The sequence below is a fragment of the Fragaria vesca genome, linkage group LG6, assembly GCF_000184155.1.
Source record: "Fragaria vesca subsp. vesca linkage group LG6, FraVesHawaii_1.0, whole genome shotgun sequence".
Taxonomy (NCBI): domain Eukaryota; kingdom Viridiplantae; phylum Streptophyta; class Magnoliopsida; order Rosales; family Rosaceae; genus Fragaria; species Fragaria vesca.
In genome coordinates, this window is record NC_020496.1 from 26,367,435 (window position 1) to 26,387,599 (window position 20,165).

The 20,165-nt window shown below is 38.7% G+C and overlaps 4 protein-coding genes across 4 annotated transcripts; 2 read left to right on the forward strand and 2 right to left on the reverse strand.

Moving 5' to 3' along the window:
• The first annotated feature begins 1,827 nt into the window (after positions 1 to 1,827).
• Positions 1,828 to 7,830, forward strand: LOC101296406 (exocyst complex component 8-like). Its single transcript, XM_004303793.1, has 7 exons — positions 1,828 to 2,209; positions 2,377 to 2,474; positions 3,276 to 4,326; positions 4,805 to 5,311; positions 5,755 to 5,943; positions 6,784 to 6,920; positions 7,348 to 7,830. The coding sequence occupies exons 1-7, from the start codon at positions 2,066 to 2,068 to the stop codon at positions 7,508 to 7,510; spliced, it is 2,289 nt and encodes a 762-aa protein (XP_004303841.1). The 5' UTR covers positions 1,828 to 2,065; the 3' UTR covers positions 7,511 to 7,830.
• A 681-nt stretch (positions 7,831 to 8,511) lies between these two features.
• On the forward strand, positions 8,512 to 10,536 carry LOC101309759 (rhamnogalacturonate lyase-like). The gene has a single exon (XM_004305768.1). The coding sequence runs from the start codon at positions 8,512 to 8,514 to the stop codon at positions 10,534 to 10,536; it is 2,025 nt and encodes a 674-aa protein (XP_004305816.1).
• A 417-nt stretch (positions 10,537 to 10,953) lies between these two features.
• On the reverse strand, positions 10,954 to 14,698 carry LOC101310051 (receptor-like protein kinase-like). Its single transcript, XM_004305769.1, has 2 exons — positions 11,391 to 14,698; positions 10,954 to 11,303 (listed from the first exon to the last, which is right to left on the reverse strand). The coding sequence occupies exons 1-2, from the start codon at positions 14,371 to 14,373 to the stop codon at positions 10,954 to 10,956; spliced, it is 3,333 nt and encodes a 1,110-aa protein (XP_004305817.1). The 5' UTR covers positions 14,374 to 14,698.
• A 1,913-nt stretch (positions 14,699 to 16,611) lies between these two features.
• On the reverse strand, positions 16,612 to 20,122 carry LOC101296689 (receptor-like protein kinase-like). Its single transcript, XM_004303794.1, has 2 exons — positions 17,294 to 20,122; positions 16,612 to 17,205 (listed from the first exon to the last, which is right to left on the reverse strand). The coding sequence occupies exons 1-2, from the start codon at positions 19,968 to 19,970 to the stop codon at positions 16,856 to 16,858; spliced, it is 3,027 nt and encodes a 1,008-aa protein (XP_004303842.1). The 5' UTR covers positions 19,971 to 20,122; the 3' UTR covers positions 16,612 to 16,855.
• Between the last annotated feature and the right edge of the window lie 43 nt (positions 20,123 to 20,165).

Sequence of the window (20,165 nt, forward strand, 5' to 3'; positions counted from 1 at the left end):
GATTTATAATCTAAGTTCTGCCACTCTAGAAATTAACCACTTGGTGTATTACATCAAAGAGCATTGCAGGGTGCTGCATCATGTGGAAGCATTTTTGGCATTGCTAAAAGCACAACTACAAAATAGCTTTAAGATGGCAACTTCTGCTGATCTATAATGTGCATTTGTTTGAATATGTAGGGAAGCTGGTGGAGTATGATGAACCCTCAAAGCTCTTGGATACCAATTCCTACTTCTCTAAGCTTGTAGGCTGTAGCTGAGTATTGTGAAGCTGCAATAGAAACTGATGCCCCAAATGCCAACACCCATCTGTATATCTAAAAAACAACCTTTTTCTTCCATCCATCTTGTCGCATGATTTCTAGTCAAAACTGGAGTTTATATATCTGAATCATTATTCATAGCTGGTAATCCTGGTATATATGCTTAATTATTAGTTATCAATGCGGAAATGATTAGCCTGCCCAAGTAATCTAGCTATCAGTCAGACTGTCAAAGTAGCCAACACATAGGCTCCGTTTGTATGGTAGGAAATCATGGTATGAAAATTGAATTGGTTTCATTTTCCATTCTAATGTGTTACTTGGTTGTAAATAAATATTGGAAATGAAACAAAAAATGAGATACGACTGGAAATTGACTCTCTCATAAAGCCTGAATTGAATTACTTAGTAATGGGTGATATTTTATTTCTATTCCTACTGTCAAAAGTAAATTACAGAAATTAGCTATCTAAAAAGTTTATCTTCTCTTAAATAGATCACACATGCAATTAATAAAAAATGGAGTTATTGGAAATTAAATCTTCAGTTTCATTATTATGACTTATTAAATATTGTGTAATAGAAATGAAAATGAATTACTAATTTAATTACAATATCAACCAAACACCTATATGGAAATACCACAACATTTTTCATTTCATATCAATACGAAAAAGAAAATAAATTATTTCCCTGTCTTGACATTTCTTCTAACCAAACGGGGTCATATTATACCAAAGATGAGGGAAATTTAATTACCGCAGGAGCCATTGATATAAAAACGAGCATCGATCTACCAAGCAAGACATATAATTAGGACCAAGAGACATATAAACATTCAGTTTGTGTGTTCATTAGCAAGCAGGGTTGATGGTTTAAGAAGAGAAAGGCACAACTACTCTTAGGCATGTGATACGTGATGGGGCCAAGAAGTTGATGATGGAAAGCTTAGACAGTGAGAATGAAATGCTTTCATTCCTGAAAGGTTAGCTAATCCAGGATTATACATGAAATGTACCATTATCAACGGCTAAAAAGAGAGGGAGGTAACCTTGAAACTCGACATGAACAAGGCATATGCTAGAGTTGAACGGGATCTCCTTGAGAAAAATTGACTCGTCTCCAAAATTGGTTAGCTTAATCATGCAATCCTCAAGTTTCTTTACGTCTAGCTGTGGATTGAAACCCCCCATCTGTTCCTTTGAGTGATATCTAATCTCCGCGACAGGTCATTGAGCACAATTGAGTTGACAAGATCATCCCCTGCTATCTCTCTCACCTATGATTCTTTACAGTTGGTGAGTAAATCAAGGCATTTACTGAGCTAGAGAACCCTTGGGAGGCCTCCTATACGGGGCAGGTCTAAGAAGGAAGCCCTTGTGTATATCAAGGAGCGTCAATGCCCGAAAGGACTGTCGCTATATCTATCACAGCTTAATGGCACAAAATTAGGAGCAGTCGTACAGCAAAAAATAAAATCCTCTGAGACTAGTCAGAGAAAGAAAGACCTGAAAATATTCCTACTTTCCGCTATTAATAACTGTCCAGAAATTTAAGAAGAAAAATAGAAAACCGAGGTAAATTACAGTCAAACCAAACCTTCCCTTCTCTTAACAAATTCTTTGACAGAGAGAGTCGCGTTGGCTCCGTCTTCTTCTCTCTCTCTTCTTCGCTTAGCTCACAAGCTCAACTTCCATGGCCCTATAGCTGTTGCTGAGTCATAGAAGCACCTCCGATTATCCAAGTTTGTCCTCCGCGGATCTCAACTCTCGGACCTAATTGATCTGATCTGGTAGGCGGCGATGGCGTCGGCGAAGGCGGCTCGGTCGAGAGGCACGCCGGTAAAGGAGAACGGCGTCAAGCTCGAGGAAGGCCTCAATGTGTTCAAGTCTGATAGGTTCGACGCTCAGAGCTACGTTCAGTCGCGCTGCTCCCTCAACGAGAAGGTTTTGCTTCTTAAGGCTTTTGCTTTTTACATTTTTGAGCTTGGTAGAAGCTTTGGATTGGAGTTGTACTGTTGTTGCTTAGTTTTGGTGTTTGATTTGGTGTGATTGTTTGTGTAGAATTGCGGAATTGAGAGGAAATTTGAATTGTGTTTCGGATTTGTGTGCAGGAGTTGAGGCAGTTCTGTGCGAATCTTTTCGATTTGAAGAAGACAGCTGCGGAAGAGATGCGCAGGAGCGTCTATGCTAATTATTCGGCATTCATACAGTGAGTTTTCGTTGACTGCTTAGTTTGAAAGCTGTGATTAGTTAGTGATATTGATCGTTTTGTAATGCTGCTGTCTGTTGGCTTTGTCGTGTTCGAAATTGACTTGCCTGTTTCATGTGTTTGAGTTAATTAGCTGGTATTGTTCGGTCTGTTGGTATCAGCATATCTCGTGTTTTAGTGATGAGATTTTGCCAATTTGTATGCTTATGTTTTGAGTTGCTTCACCATATAATGGTGACTTAGCTTGACTTGTTTGACTCGCTAAAGTTTGCATGGTGACATAATTAAGACTCTAGATTGTAGTATGTAAATTATATTCTCACCAGTCACCACTACCACCTTTGTTCTAAAATGTTAAAGAGTGTGCCTTTTATTCTGGTAAATCATTTCTCACACATTGTAGGATGCCACTGTTGAAGTGATTACATGCTGCTCTAAGTTTTCTTTGTCAAGTAATATTAAATTGTGTTGCTTTGTTTTAGGCGTACTCACTTTTGGAGTTTTAGCTTTTCAGAGTTCATATCTCATTGAATTGAGATCGATAGTTTTATTTGTACTTAGTGAAAGACATTGTAATCTACTTTGTTTAAGTGATGGTTGATATGCAACTTCATATAGTGTCACATTCAGCTCTGTTTCTCCTTTGGAGTTACTTTGATCTATCTAGGTGACATATATTACAAGTGCACACACCTCAGAAGGTTATGCTAGTCTATTCTTTAGTTATGAAGTGTTCATTTTGATACAACATTATAGTCTAGTGTAATTAGAATTTATGTGAATTGTTTTTCTCATTTACAGAACTTCAAAGGAGATATCAGATTTAGAAGGGCAGCTTTCCTCTATCAGAAACCTGCTATCCACTCTAGCTACTGTAAATCATGATCTAGCTGAGGGGGTAAAGATTGATCTATCGAAATCAGTGGAAGGGTCTACTGAAAATGGTTCATTGACTTTTGAAGATAGAGAGCCTTCAGACTTGGAGAAATGGCTAGTAGAATTTCCTGATCTCTTGGATGTATTGTTAGCTGAGAGGAGAGTGGATGAAGCTTTAGCAGCCCTGGAGGAAGGTGAACATGTGGCTTCTGAAGCAAAACAACTAAAGATGTTGGATCCAGCTTTACTTGTGTCTCTGCAGAATTCTATTACTGAACGTAGGCAAAAGTTAGCTGATCAGCTTGCAGAGGCTGCTAACCAGCCTTCTACTCGTGGTGGTGAACTCCGTTCAGCTATATCGGCACTTAAGAAACTTGGGGATGGCCCTCGTGCACACAGTCTTCTTCTGAATGCACATTACCAGAGATATCAGTATAATATGCAAAGCCTTCGTCCATCAAGCACCTCATATGGAGGAGCATATACTGCCGCTCTCTCACAGTTAGTTTTCTCTGCTATTGCTCAAGCTGCCACTGATTCCGCTGCTATATTTGAGAATGAACCAGATTATACTTCTGAGCTCGTTATGTGGGCCATAAAGCAAACCGAGGCTTTTGCTCTTCTCATTAAAAGACATGCATTAGCTTCATCAGCAGCTGCTGGAGGTTTAAGAGCTGCTGCAGAGTGTGTTCAAATTGCATTAGGTCATTGTTCCTTGTTAGAAGCTCGTGGCTTGGCCCTCTGTCCTGTGCTTTTGAAACTTTTTAGGCCTAGTGTTGAACAAGCATTAGAGGCTAACTTAAAACGAATTGAAGAAAGTACTGCTGCCTTAGCTGCAGCTGATGACTGGGTACTTACAACTGCTCCAACAGCAACACGTCAACCTGGCAGGCCCTCAAGCACATTCCTTGGTAATACAACAGCGTTTCAACATAAACTTACAAGTAGTGCTCATCGGTTCAATTTGATGGTCCAGGTAAACCATTCTTTCTCCCCAATAGAAGTCAAGTAATTAAAATGTGTGCTTGCATCTATTTGCACACTTCATGGAACGTGTGTCCGCTTGCTCTCATGTATGTCAGATGGATTCTAATTTGTGGAAAGCATTATCTATGTGCTCTTCACGATATTCCTGATCTGTTTGTCAGAGTACTTATTTAGATTTCCTATTTCTTTTCGATCTGTCAACTCATTGTTGTATACTTGTATAGTTTTTTTTTTTTNTTTTTTTTTTTTTTTTAAACATTGTATGTTTTAATGAATTGTACCTTACTTCATTATTTCAAGCTAGCAATGAGTATTACTTTGACTCATTAGTGCGTGCTTTTAAGTATTTAGGAAAGCTTCTTGGTGGGACACATACTTGACAAAATGCTTTTACCAGCTGTCTACCGTTCACTTCTTTGATCATTAACATGCATTACTTGATCCTCTTTTAATTTTACCCACTGCAGGATTTCTTTGAGGATGTAGGACCGTTGTTGAGTATGCAGTTGGGAGGTCAAACACTAGAAGGCTTGTTCCAAGTGTTTAATGCATATGTGAACATGCTAATAAAAGCATTACCGGGTTCAATGGATGAAGAAGCAAACTATGAAGGTTCTGGGAATAAAATTGTTCGCATGGCTGGGGATGAAGCCCAACAGATGGCATTGCTGGCAAATGCATCATTGTTAGCAGATGAACTACTTCCACGTGCAGCCATGAAGCTGGCTCCCTTAACTCAGGCTGCAGTAAAGGATAGAAGATCATCAGATAGGCAAAATCGCCATCCTGAGCAAAGAGAATGGAAGAGACGGCTCGTCAGCTCAGTTGATAGACTAAAAGATAGTTTTTGTCGTCAGCATGCCCTAGATCTCATTTTTACAGAGGAGGGTGACAGTCATCTTACCGCTGATATGTACATAAACTTAGATGGGAATGTGGATGAATTTGAGTGGTTTCCATCCCTAATATTCCAGGTTTGTTGTGATGTTTTTCTCTACTTTGATCCTTATGTTTTCAGCTTTTGTCCCAGCCTGTTTAAAAGAAGCTATTACTACTGAGTTGTAGGTAAACCTCTGTTAGTCTGACATCATCATTGGCGAAAATTACATTGCCATTGACATATGGTTCAAAAGTTTATCACGTTGACTTCCCTCACTTGATAATGCTGAAGCTGCTATTAGAAGTAGAAATTGTATATTATAAAATTGATTGTTGTCTGTTGATACATCTTTGTTTTGTGGAATAAACACTCGCTACTTCCCTTCCCATGTGTATCCCATTATTACATTGTACTTATTGTCAGATTTAGCGCCTTCTTAATTTCTTATCTGTACTTGAATAATTTTTTTTTTCTCTGAGTAAATGACTGGAAAGTTTTCTAATTCCAATTTTTCTTTTCTTAATTGTGCCATCACAGGAACTTTTTGTAAAGCTAAGCAGGATGACCAGTATAGCCGCTGATATGTTCGTGGGAAGGGAGAGATTTATGACATTGCTATTTATGAGACTAACAGAAACTGTCATCTTGTGGCTTTCGGAAGATCAAAGCTTTTGGGATGACATTGAGGATGGGCCAAGGCCTTTGGGTCCTCTTGGTTTACAACAGGCAAGCAATTTCTGGTCATATGAAATAATTTTATCGAAATATGTTGCCTTGTTTTTGCGACTATCAACCGATTTTCATCCATAAAAAAACTAACAATTGTGATTCCAATATTCCAACTGAGACATTGCATGTACAAGGATAGAAAGAACATAGACGTCTACATGTGAAACTTGTTTCTTAATTAGGCTGTATAAGAAGGAAAGTAGAAACTGTATCATATAAAGAAGAAAGAAAGTAAATCTACATCTAACTTGCAGAGTAACAACTGAAGATTGTAGGGATAATGTAGATGCTCATTCTGGCCGTGAGCCCGTGGCAGCACTAGCTGTTAGTTTTTTTAAGGATATCTACTAGTATGTAGTATGCTAATAGCCTCCTGCCTTTATCAGCTATTTTATGAGCTGCCCTTTTATATTGTTTCCCGGTTTACTAAATGCTTATTTTACAAATTTACCTTGGTAAGAACCCTTGAACACCTACTGGTCGTATGTTATAAATATAAGCTTTGTATAGTCATCAGTACAGATTAGGAATGGTGGTCAAACAACTCTTTTACTCTTTTCTCATTCTGAACCCATGATGCAATCTTCTTTTATGTCAATTTAGCTGACCAATGCCTTAAGCGAGCTATGGACCTAACATGGCTCACATCCCCCACGACATAAGATTGAATGATCTAAACCTCTAAAAGGTTATACTAACTAGGATTTATACTCAAAATGCAGTGTTACAGAGTCTTAAATGCAAGAGTTGCATATTGAATGCCATTGGTTGCTGTTATTCTACTTAATGCATTTACATTGACTTATTTTCATATTTACTTTTTGTATGTGCTCGCAGTTCTATCTAGATATGAAGTTTGTCATATGCTTTGCTTCACAAGGCCGTTTCCTATCTCGAAATTTGCAACGCGTTATCAATGAGATAATATCTAAGGCAATGACAGCATTTTCTGCAACAGGCATGGATCCCTATCGGTATGCTACTTGTTTTAGGTTTCATACATCATGAATATACATGATTATGCATATAGACGGAGATTTGACAATATACATTATCTACATGGAGACATGGCCATATACATTGTACACATGAAACATAACCATGAAGTTCAGGGATACGTATGCATAGTAGCTTGTAACTGAATTTTATTGTAGTTTCCTAACCCTGCATGATTAAGAACTGCCAGCTTTTAGTATATGCAAAGCACATTTATGTTGGGAAAATGTCTTGAGGTAAAAATCCAAGCCATAGTTAGATAGTATTTTTAAAATTTTATCACATGCTCTGTATATCAGGAAACAGCTATTATTTGTCTGCAACCAACACATAGTTTCCACTGGTTATTCTTATAGCTTTTTAAAAGCTGGTTTACTTTATTCTAAATTCTAACTATGGTATCAGTGAGCTACCGGAAGATGAGTGGTTTGATGACATCTGCCATGAAGCAATGGAAAGATTGAGTGGAAAACCGAAAGCTATCAATGGAGAGCGGGAGCTTAACAGCCCAACGGCCTCTCTTTCAGCACAATCAATCTCATCAGTTAGATCTCATGGGAGTTCTTGAGGCCTGCAGCCCGTTTCATATTTGTAAAGTAAATAGAAAACAGAATCTGTCATGGATTTTATCCTTTGTATTCAAAGTAGTTTATTCCCCCGTATCATTTTTGTTTCCCTTCTCTAGTTTCTTTTCAATTATTTTATTTTCTAGCAGCATAAGGCTCTACCTGTAGGGCTTGTATTTGCTCTCATAAGGTTAGGAATTCTTTTTTCAAATAATTGAGTTTGTAAAGTTGTTGATTGCATTGTTTCTCTGAATACATGTTTGTCCAATTCTTTGAAACTAGTGTGGATACTATTGACTGATTACTCTTGAATTCATGAAGTATAATGATCGTGCACCCAGTCTTTACTTACATAATAATCAGCTCATATACTACAAAAATTGCATTTCACCACTTCATACCAGGTTCGTGGGATTTTGAGGCATGCATTACATGCTTAGTTATGTACACACAGCGAGCATGGGAATGTTCAATCATGACGGAAATTCTGGTTTTCTTTAATTTAAAAGAGATGAGAGATAAAGATTACCTATATTCACCTTTTATATTTGTTGCACCGTGAGTTCACTGAATTGTTGGAACTTTTGCCATATGATTATACAATTTGCAGTTTGTATGTATCAATTTTGAAATTGTTTTTATTTTTTATTTTTTATTTTTATGAAATATTGGAGGAAATTAACTGTGGTTGACAATATTTGAATATTAAAAAAATTTCTTACTATTGGTTCATAGGATGCACGACGCTTGAGTTTAAGAACACTATCTATTTATCTAGTTAGCCTTTGCCTTCATCAAACTAGGACTCTGAATCGATTGAGATATCCAATTAGATTAGGATACTAGAGTTGTAGTAGTAATCTATGTACTGTACTAATTTATGAATCAAATACAGTACATAATATATATAAGAACGCAATATTAAGGATGATCTTCTCTCTGAAAATCCAAAACTGTTTCAGAGCTTTGTTGTTTAACGAGCACAGAGAAAGCGCTTTTATCAATGGGTCGTCCAATGGGTTGTGGGACACTAGTGGTGCTGCTGGTTTTAGTTTTTCTCCTGATAGGTCATGGAAACAATAGAAGTACCTCATCAAGAACATCACTTCGGAGCACTAGCACTTCTGAACGATATTATGGGGTGAAGATGGTGAATACATCCAACACCATTGTGTTGGATAATGGCCTTGTCCGACTAACTTTCTCCAATCCCACCGGACACGTTACCGGAATCAAATACGGTGGAATAGATAACTTGCTTGAGATCCACAATAAGCCAACTAATAGAGGGTACTGGGATTTGAACTGGAACTACCCAGGGCAGAAGAGCAGAACTAGTATCTTTGAAGGAATATTGGGCACAGAATTTCGTGTGATTACATCTGCAGAAGACCAAGTAGAAATCTCTTTCACCAGAACATACAATGTGTCCCTTCCCCAGGGTGTGACAGTGCCCTTTAATATGGACAAAAGGTACATATTGCAGCGTGGTCGTTCTGGCTTCTATGCATACGCCATTTTTGAACGCTTAGAAGGGTGGCCGGAAGCCAAGGTTGATCAAATAAGAATGGTTTTCAAGCTTCAACAAGCCAAGTTCAGATACATGGCGCTATCGGATACTAGGCAAAGGTTCATGCCAACAGCCTATGAACGTGGAATTTATGGTATCAAACTCGCATATAAAGAAGCGGTTCTCCTAAACAACACAGGAGAGGTAGATGACAAGTATCAGTACACGATTGAGGACAAGGATAACAAAGTCCATGGTTGGATTTGCACTGATGAGAAGTCACCTGTTGGGTTTTGGATGATCACACCAACTGATGAGTTCAAAATGGCCGGTCCCTTCAAGCAAGGCCTCACTTCCCACGTTGGTCCAACTACTCTCTCTGTGTTTGTTAGTAGCCATTACGCTGGGAATGTTTCGATGAACTTCCAACAAGGTGAGGCATGGAAGAAGGTTTTCGGCCCGGTTTTTATCTATCTTAACTCTGCTCATCAAGGCTCAAAGAATTCCATCAGTAGTCTTTGGAGCAATGCTAAACAACAGATGTTAGAAGAAGTCAAGAGCTGGCCATACAATTTTACTGAGTCTCGAGACTTCCTTTCTTCTGATCAAAGGGGATCACTGTCTAGCCGATTACTGATATATGATCAGTACATCAGTCATCAGCCTCTTCATTCAGCACGTTTCGCTTATGTAGGACTTGCACCACCTGGAGAAGTTGGATCATGGCAAAGGGAAAGCAAGGGATACCAGTTCTGGACTCAAGCTGACAACAAGGGTCACTTCATCATCAAAAATGTCCTGCCCGGAAATTACAGTTTGTATGCATCCGTTCCAGGCATCATTGGAGACTACAAATATGAGGCTGACATAACAATTGAACAAGGAAGCAAAATCCAAATGCCTGATTTTATCTATGAACCTCCAAGAAATGGTCCTACTTTGTGGGAAATTGGCATCCCTGATCGCACTGCTGCCGAGTTCTACATACCTGATCCATATCCAACTCTCTCAAATAAGTTGTACATTGTTTCAGAAAGGTTTCGGCAATATGGATTGTGGGCACGTTATGAAGATCGATACCCTGACTCTGATCTGGTCTACAAAGTTGGTGTTCACAATTACAGTAACGATTGGTTTTATGCTCAAGTGACCAGGGATATAGGAAATGGGACCTATGTAGGAACTACATGGCAGATTCAGTTTGAACTTGAAAGTGCGACTCATCCCGGAAATTTTACACTCCGATTGGCATTGGCCTCAGGCAGTTATTCAAAACTGCTGGTTCGGATTAATAACTTGAACACCAAGCAACCACATTTTGCAACAGGTAGAATAGGTGTGGACAATGCTATAGCAAGACATGGAATTCATGGCTTGTACTCGTTGTTCAGTGTTAGTGTACCAAGTTCTCTGCTGCACCAAGGAACAAACACAATCTATCTTACACAGCCAAAAGGTGAATCACCCTTCACAGGAATCATGTATGACTACATAAGACTAGAAGGACCCCCAGTATAAACATCAATCCCATTCTTCATTTCTTCAGATGTTTTATAGATTAATTTGTTAATTTTTTTTTCCCAGAGACATTATAATAAAGGCTTTACATATAGTTTATTCTCTCATACATAGTAGCTATAGAGGAGTCTACTGTCTACAAATGTCTTTTCAATATCGCAGATTAACTATCTCTGCGTGACATTTGTAGTGATTGAATTACAATCACAGTCTTCCATTGCTTACATTTTGATGAATATGGCTAATAAAAGATGCTGATTTTATAGATTTATATCTGAAGAAACACCAATATTGAACAGAAGAGAAAAGATTGTATATTGACTATATTCACATAATGATGAAGTGCTAATATTAAAACTGCACAAAAGGGAATGCAATTTACCAGTTTAGAACAACCAATTTGGAGATGTCCGAAAGCTAGAACAATGTGCTCCTCATTGGGGAATTTATCTCTAATAATATCTTGATAACATCTCTCATCGTGGGTCGCTTTTTAGGATCATCATGAGTACAGCTGAGAGCCAACAGAAGCACATCAACAATCTGGTTCCTGATATTTGAGTCCAGAAGTTCCTCCACAAGGCTTGAATCGACAATCCTATCAATTCTTTCTGTATCCCTCCACACTGATCTAACCCATCCTACAATATCAGATTGCTCCATAAAAGATGGATCCAATGCCTTCTTTCTAGTTATCAGCTCAAGTAAAACAACCCCATAACTGTACACATCAGACTCCACACTGTTTGCTGTTCTGAATGCATTCTCTGTAACAAACCATGGAAAATATTCTGATCAAAGACTTGTAAGTAGCAACATTTATAACCATAATTAATAAAACATAAAAGAATTACCTGGTGCGATATATCCGGTTGTACCAACAACTGAGATAGACACCATTGAAGGAGTTGACTGATCTAAGAGTTTAGCAATACCAAAATCAGCAATGTGAGCTTCCATCTCTGAGTCTAACAGAATGTTCATTGGCTTGATATCTCGATGCACTATAGGAGGATCACAATCATAATGGAGATATTCCAAGCCATATGCAGTTCCCAGTGCTATATTGTAGCGCATACTCCACTCCAGAATTAACCGGGGACTAATTTCGTGTAAGACATCATGAAGGCTTCCATTTTGCATGTACCTATACAAGATTAAGCCATAGTCCTTTCTTAACCAGAAGTCTTCTAATTTGACCAGATTCCGGTGCTTGATCTTCCCAAGGGTTTGAAGTTCTCTAATCATGCTCAAACGCCTTCCGGCATGCCCGGCAAATACAAGCTTCTTGACAGCAAAATCCTTGTCTTCATCCAAAGAAGCCCTATAAACAGTTCCATGACTTCCTCTCCCAATGATATATCTATCATTTAGATCCTCTGTAGCCTCCATGACTTTGGTGAGTAAGGAAGATGGTCCCTCTCGGGCTGAGACCCCAACTTCCTGCTTAGTCCTTCTTCTCAAGCAAAACAAATACACCAGTAGATACAGCAGAGAAACAGCAAGTATCGATGATCCGAGGGCTATAAATGCAATTCCCATTTTGCTAAGTCCTTTCTGCTTGCTTGATTGACTTTTGCAGAGCCTAATAGTGTAGTTTCCAGCACAAGTTAAGCCACATGATGGAAGATAACTGACACATAGAGAGGGATTGCTGGAAAAGGAAAATCTGGATGAGTTCAACAGGTTCATCAGTCTTTGTGGTACTGCACCTGTGAAGTTATTGTATGAAACATTAACCTCAATTAATGATTTCATGCCATCAAGAGCACTCAAAGTCCCTGTCAATTTGTTTTGAGATAAATCTAGCCTCTGTAGCATTATCAACTTTCCAAGCTCTGAAGGAACCAAACCTGTCAATGCATTATTGCTAAGGTTCAGGGCATAAAACAAATTCTGCAGTGCTCCAACTGATGATGGAATCACACCTCCCAACAAATTTCCACCAAGATTTAGCTCTGAAAGCATTTCAAATTCTGACAAGAATGGTGGAATGCCGCCAGTAAACTTGTTATCACTTAATACCAATTCAGATAAACCTGTCCAACTACTCAAACTGGAAGGAATGGAGCCATTCAAGAAGTTGGATGCCACATTGAAATGCTCCATTTTGGTACAATTGGATAGGCTAGAAGGCAAAGCACCCACCAAATTGTTGTCGGAAAGATCCAAAGTTTGAAGATCTGCAAGGTAACCAAGCTCCTCTGGTATGACTCCTGTCAACTTGTTCATGGACAAGATGATAGTGGTGAGGTTGCTACAGTTTCCCAAGCTTGATGGAATTTCTCCAGTAATCTCATTGCTGCTGATGTCCATATATGAAAGCTCAGAATTTTTCACAAATTGTGGGAGAACTCCGGTCAGGTTATTCTGTTCGAGTCTCAACCTCGAAAGAGTTGAACAACCTCCGACATCAGAAGGTATGGTACCTTGAAGTTGATTGAACCCCATAACCAATACCATTAGCTGCTTTCCAAAGCAAAGATTTGGAGGGATGCTACCGGTGAACATATTATACATAAAATCTACCAGCTCTAGACTGCTGTTAATCCCCAAAGCTTGAGGTATAACTCCATAAAACTGGTTGTTAAACAATGAGATGTTTTTCAGTTGCTTGAGTTCAGTCATCTCTAAAGGCAGTTCCCCAGTGAGGTTATTCATGTAGAGATGGACATATTGAAGAGTTTGAATCTTCCATATGCTAACTGGAACTTCACCAGTTAAGTTGTTTTGGGATAATCGAAGGTCTTGCAGGTTGTCCAACATTCCCAACTCATCAGGAATTTCTCCAACTAGTTGGTTCATATTCAATTGTAGTCCGGTCAACGACTTGCACTGACCGAGTTCTGGAGGTATTCTTCCAGACAGCTGATTCACAGGAAGGTACAAGAGTTCTAGCTTATCTAGTAGGCCAAAAGAAGAAGGTATTGAACCAACCAAGTTGTTACTTATGGCCATAAAAGACATTAAACCAGTACAATTGCCAAGGGCTGATGGAAGACTTCCCCTAAACTTATTGTATGACAGATCCAAGAAAAACAATTTCTTGCAATTTTCTGAACCAAAAGAAATGGTACCCTCAAGACTGTTCTTACTGACTAGTACATACGACAGGTTCTTAAGGTTGTTCAGACTCTCGGGCAATACTCCACTCAACTGGTTGTAACTCAAAGTCAATTCCTCCAATTTACTACAATTCCCAATGGATGAAGGAATCCCTCCGGACAATTCATTATAGTCCAAATACAAATGCACAAGCTCACTCAAATGACTCAATGAACCTATACTTCCAGGAATTGAACCATTCAAACTGTTATTGTATAGATAAACAAAGGCCAATTTTGGAATTGTAAACAAGGACTCAGGAATCTGCCCATCCAGAAAATTATCATACAAGCCTAAGTACTGTAGATTCTTCAACTTGTGCAAGTTATCAGGTAACTTCCCAGTGAAACCATTTCCAGACAAGTCCAAGGTCTCAAGAAGACTACAATTGGCCAACTCCATTGGAATTTGACCCGAAAAACTATTGACACTCAAAACAAGAATCTGTAAGAGACTCAAGTTCCCAATTTCAGGTCCTAACAGACCAGAAATTCCATAACTAGAGACATTCAAGGCAAACACATTTTGGGCAGTGTCACATTCTATTCCTACCCATTTACATGGTGTGGAATCAGAAAGATTCCAGCTTGAAGAAATGGGTGTGGGAACAAAAGTCCAGCGGTTTAAGAGGGACAGTAAAGCAAGTCCATCAGAGTTCAAACTAGTTATAGTGGTTATGGAAACAGAGAAGCACAAGAACAAGAACAGGAAATGGCACAATGAAAGCTGCATGGTATTTTAAGGTGAAGAAGAAGAGGAAGAGGAACCACTCACTGATGAGAAGAGTTGACAAAGATGAGAACTTTCAGGGAAGAAATGGCAGTAACGTACAGGGTGACAAAGAGAGGAATGAAGTGAGAGTTGAAGAATGAAGAGTCTGTTTAGTGAGTTGGGGTTATATAGTGGTCGAAATGATGGTGCTGAAGCCATAGTAGGACGCAGTCCAAGGTCTCTAGCAAGTTTCAAAGATTCTACCTTTAGACCCAGAATCATGATTTTACTGACAAAGAGAAGAAGATGGAGACTAGAGATGTCTTTGTTTTTGGTTGTTTGGTGTGTGAAGTGTGAAGTGTGAACCCTATATAATACTACATGCATGGATGGTTGAATATGCCATACTTGCTCTAAAATCGATTCACATCGACAAGAACCATACTTCTAAGTTATATATTTGGAGTAAATGCAAGATGATCGATCAAATTGTTGTACCAACTACAAAGACTACCCAATTAGTTTCTTTAATATCAAATTTGTAATGTCCACTTTCATTAAAATAAAAGACCATATGGTTTGTTTTTTATTATTTCAGAGCAGGGTTGCAATCGGATCATATATTATTCTTCTTAAAAAACAAATTAATCAGATGATATTTTATTGTCTCGTTAATCTATGACAATAATACTAAGTTCTTAGTTACGAGAAAATAAGGAGAGAGAAAACTTTCAAAACCAGACCAATTTCTTATTGGATCTTTCTTATTTCGGTTTGTTTTGCATTACGAATCCGAGTATCCGACAAAACAAACTCAAGTGTTTAATTGAACTCATTAGTGGCACGTTTGTTGAATGTTATTGTTATCAGAGTTATGAGCTTGTTGTAGTTATTCTTACACAACGAGGCTCATTTTTCAATGATTCAATCCCTGCTCCGGCAAGTGTGATTAAGCTAAGCGACATCGGATAAGGCAATTCTGGTAGCTCCAGTATGAATGCAGAGTGATAGAGAAGGAGATGAAGCAGTCAAGTTCAATGTGAAAGAAGGCAACATGAGCTACACTTGCTGTTCTAAGTTTGAAGTAAACCACTGTATATTGTATAGGCCATGACCGCACACCACCACACCAAGATTTGATTACAAGCACAAGAAATCCTTACTAATCCTGCCCCTTCTGACTTTCCTATTAGTTGGTTTTCTGGGTTATTAATAACTAATTAAGCTTGATGGTGTCCTCATGCATAATAAGATGGGTGCATTTCATTATCTTACGAGAACTGTATAGTAAAGTCATATGCACGGTGCGTCTAGCTATTGAGTATTGAGCTTAATGGGGAATATTTCATCATCCAATCTTAAGTGTATTTTGGGATGGTAAATTTTCAGGTGGCATACAGCATTAGCACCATTGATCTGGCACAGCTATCCTTCTCGGTTCATTCTCTTCTAAATCTTCCATTTTTACGTTTTATTTTAGAATTTAGAGGGAGAGCAGTAAATAAAAATTACAATTAAGTAACCTTGGGGGATAAGAAGAAAATCAGAGCAGTTGATTAGATGGAAAGCTTTGGTTTCAATGGCATAGTTTACTCATAGATTCCAACCAGTTGCTTTCTTAAGTTTTTCAAAACAGAAATTTAACTATGGGGTTTGATGTTGGAGTTCTGTTCTTTTCTCTTAGTCAACTTTAAGAATGAAAGAGACACCTGATATCTTAATGTTATGGAAACATATTACAGTTTCATAAGCTATAAAGTTTCCTTTCCCACTAATCACATATAGTTCTGAAATCAAGGGGTGTGGTGGAAGAGCATGAGTAGCATGTAATTGATAAGTGCACCTGAAGGACGGCCTCTAATCACAATGAACAGCTAACATTAACCTAGAAGATATTTACCACATTTGAAACAAAGAAATTGAAAGAGATGAAGAAAGAAACTAAGAAACACAACAAAAGGATATGATATTTGCCACTATCTAGCTCACAGTCCATCATAGGACAAAGTCAACAAAACGAGATTCTGGCATATATCATCTGCAATATTTTGCTTCACCTCTTGCAATTTTGCAAATATACGATAATAACAATTAAATATATTTGTCTTATGATGATATATTTGCAAGTCTATAACAATTATAGGAGCAATAAAGTAACAGTGTTCTTTGCCCAAACATGTACATGTTAATGAAACTTATGAAAGTTTTTGTCAATTAAATTTTTTACATGATTGAACAGCATCCTGCAGATTGAAACGCTTGAATTAAAAGATGCTTAACATTCATATTGTTTCCGCCAGACATCAGTCTTCAATTTTTTTACATTGCTTTACTAGATTATGGATATGGCTACTAAGAGACACTAAGAACAGAAACACCAACACAGAAGAGAAGATTATATATCGACTATATTTGTATAATGATACAGTACTAATAGATTAAAACTGCAGACAGGGGATCCAATTTACCTGTTTAGAGCAACCCATTTGGATATGTCCAAAAGCTAGAATTTTGTGCTCCTCATTGGGGACTTTACATCTAATAATTGCTTGATAACATCTCTCATCATGGGTCGCTTTTTAGGATCATTATGAATACAGCTGAGAGCCACCAAAAATACATCAACAATCTGGTCCCTGATACTTGAGTCTAGAAGTTCCTCCATAATGCTTGAATCAACAATCCTATCAATTTTTTCTGTATCACTCCACACTGATCTAACCCATCCTACAATGTCAGTTTGCTCCATAAAAGATGGATCCAATGCCTTCCTTCTAGTTATCAGCTCAAGTAATACAACCCCATAACCGTACACATCAGACTCCACACTGTTTGCTGTTCTGAATGCATTTTCTGCAGAAAACGATGGATAATATTAGTTCTGATCAAAGACTTGTAAGTAGAAAACATTTATAACCATAATTAAACATACAAGGAATACCTGGTGCGATATATCCAGTTGTACCAACAACTGAGATGGAAATCGTTGAAGGAGTGGACTGATCCAAGAGTTTAGCAATACCAAAATCAGAAATATGAGCTTCCATCTCAGAGTCTAAGAGAATGTTCATTGGCTTGATATCACGATGCACTATTGGGGGCACACAATCATAATGGAGATATTCCAAAGCGTATGCAGTTCCCAGTGCTATCTTGTAGCGGACACTCCACTCCAGTATTAGTGGCGGACTAATTTCATGTAAAACATCATGAAGGCTCCCGTTCTGCATGTACCTGTACAAGATTAAGCCATAGTCCTTTCTTAACCAGAAGTCTTCTAATTTGACCAGATTCCGGTGCTTGATCTTCCCAAGGGTTTGAAGTTCTCTTATCATGCTCAAACGCGTTCCTTCATGCCCTGCAAATACAAGCTTCTTGACAGCAAAATCTTCATCATCATCCAAAGAAGCTCTATAAACAGTTCCATGGGCTCCTCTCCCAATAATATATCTATCATTAAGGTTCTCTGTAGCCTCCATGACTTTTGTGAGTAAGGAAGATGGACCCTCTCGATCAGAGACCCCAAGCTCCTTCTTAGTCCTTCTGCTCAAGCAAAACAAATAAAGCAGTAGATACAGCAGAGAAACAACAAGTATCGATGATCCGACCGCTATAAATGCAATTCCCACTTTGCTAAGTCCTTTCGGCTTGCTTGATGGACTATTACAGAGTTTAATAGTGTTGTTTCCGGCACAAGTGTAGCCACATGATGGAAGGTAGCTGACACATAGGGAGGGATTGCTGGAAAAGGAAAATGAGGATGAGTTCAACAGGTTCATCAGTGTTTCTGGTACTGCACCAGTGAAGCCATTGAATGAAACATTAACTTCAATTAATGACTTCATGCCATCAAGAACTCTTAAACTCCCTGTCAAGTTGTTATGAGATAAATCTAACCGCTGTAGCATCATCAGCTTTCCAATGTCTGAAGGGACCTCACCTGTCAATGCATTATTGCTAAGGTTCATAGCATAAAACAAATTCTGCAGAGCTCCAACCGACGATGGAATCACACCTCCCAACAAATTTCCACCAAGTTGTAGCTCGGAAAGCTTTTCAAATTCTGACAAGAAAGGTGGAATGCCGCCAGTGAACCTGTTTTCACTCAATACCAATTTAGATAAACCTGTCCATCTGCTCAAACTCAAAGGAATTGAACCATTCAAGAAGTTGGACCCCACGTCAAACTCCTGCATTTTGGTACAATTGGATAGGCTAGAAGGCAAAGCACCCACCAAATTATTGTGGGAAAGATTCAACTTTTGAAGATCTGCAAGGTAACCAAGCTCTTCTGGTATAACTCCTGTTAAGTTGTTCATGGACAAGATGATGGTGGTGAGGCTGCTACAGTTTCCCAAGCTTGATGGAATTTCTCCACTAATCTCATTGCTGCTGATGTCCATATATGAAAGCTCAGAATTTTTCACAAATTGTGGGAGAACTCCGGTCAGGTTATTCTGTTCAAGTCTCATCCTCCAAAGAGTTGAACAACTTCCGACATCAGAAGGTATGGTACCTTGAAATTGATTGAACCCCATATTCAATGCCCATAGCTGCTTTCCAAAGCAAAGATTTGGAGGGATGCTACCAGTGAACTTATTATACATAAAATCCACCCAAACTAAACTGCTGTTAATCCCGAAAGCTTGAGGTACAACTCCATAGAACTGGTTGTTGTACAATGTGATGTTTTTAAGTTGCTTGAGCTCCGTCATCTCTAAAGGCAGTTCCCCAGTGAGGTTATTCATGTAGAGATGGACATATTGAAGAGTTTGAATCTTCCATATGCTAACTGGAATCTCACCAGTTAAGTTGTTTTGGAATAATTCAAGGTCCTGCAGGTTGGTCAACATTCCCAACTCATCAGGAATTTCTCCAACTAGCTGGTTCGAATACAATTGTAGTTCGGTCAAGGACTTGCATTTACCAAGTTCTGGAGGTATTCTTCCTGACAGCTGATTCTCAGGAAGGTATAGAATTCGTAGCTTATCTAGTAGGCCAAAGGAAGAAGGTATTGGACCAACTAATTTGTTAACTGCAGCTGAAAATTCCTCTAAACCAGTACAATTGCCAAGTGCAGAAGGAACACCTCCACTAAACTGATTGGATGACAAATCCAAGTAAACCAAGTTCTTGCAATTTCCAATAGATGAAGGAATCTGCCCTTCCAGATAATTATCACTCAAACTCAAGTACTGTAAATTTCCCAACTTGTCCAAGTTATCAGGAACTTTTCCAGAGAACCCATTTCCAGACAAGTCCAAGGTCTCAAGAAGACTACAATCGGCCAACTCCATGGGAATTTGGCCAGAAAAATTATTGGAACTCAAAACAAGAGTCTCTAAGTGACTCAAGTTCCCAATTTCAGACCCTAACTGACCAGAAATGTCATAACTAGAGACATTTAAGGCAAGAACATTGTGGGCCGGATCACATTCTACTCCTACCCAATTGCATGGTGTGGAATCAGAAAGATTCCAACTTGAGGAAATGGGGTTGGGGACAAAAGTCCAGTGGTTTAAGAGGGACAGTAGAACAAGCCCATCAGAGCTCAAACTAGTTATAGTGGTTATGGAAACAGAGAAGCACAAGAACAAGAACAGGAAATGGAACTGCATGGTATTCTAAGGTAAAGAAATAGAAGAAGGAAGCACTCACTGATGAGAGAAGCAGACAAAGATGGAAGCTTTCTTTGTGGACAGAAATGGCAGGTACAAGCGGTTGAGGTTGTGCTTCTGCAGAGAGGTGAAACTTTTGGGTGAAGAGAGAGAGAGAGAGAGAGAGAGAGAGAGAGAGAGAGAGAGAGAGAGAGA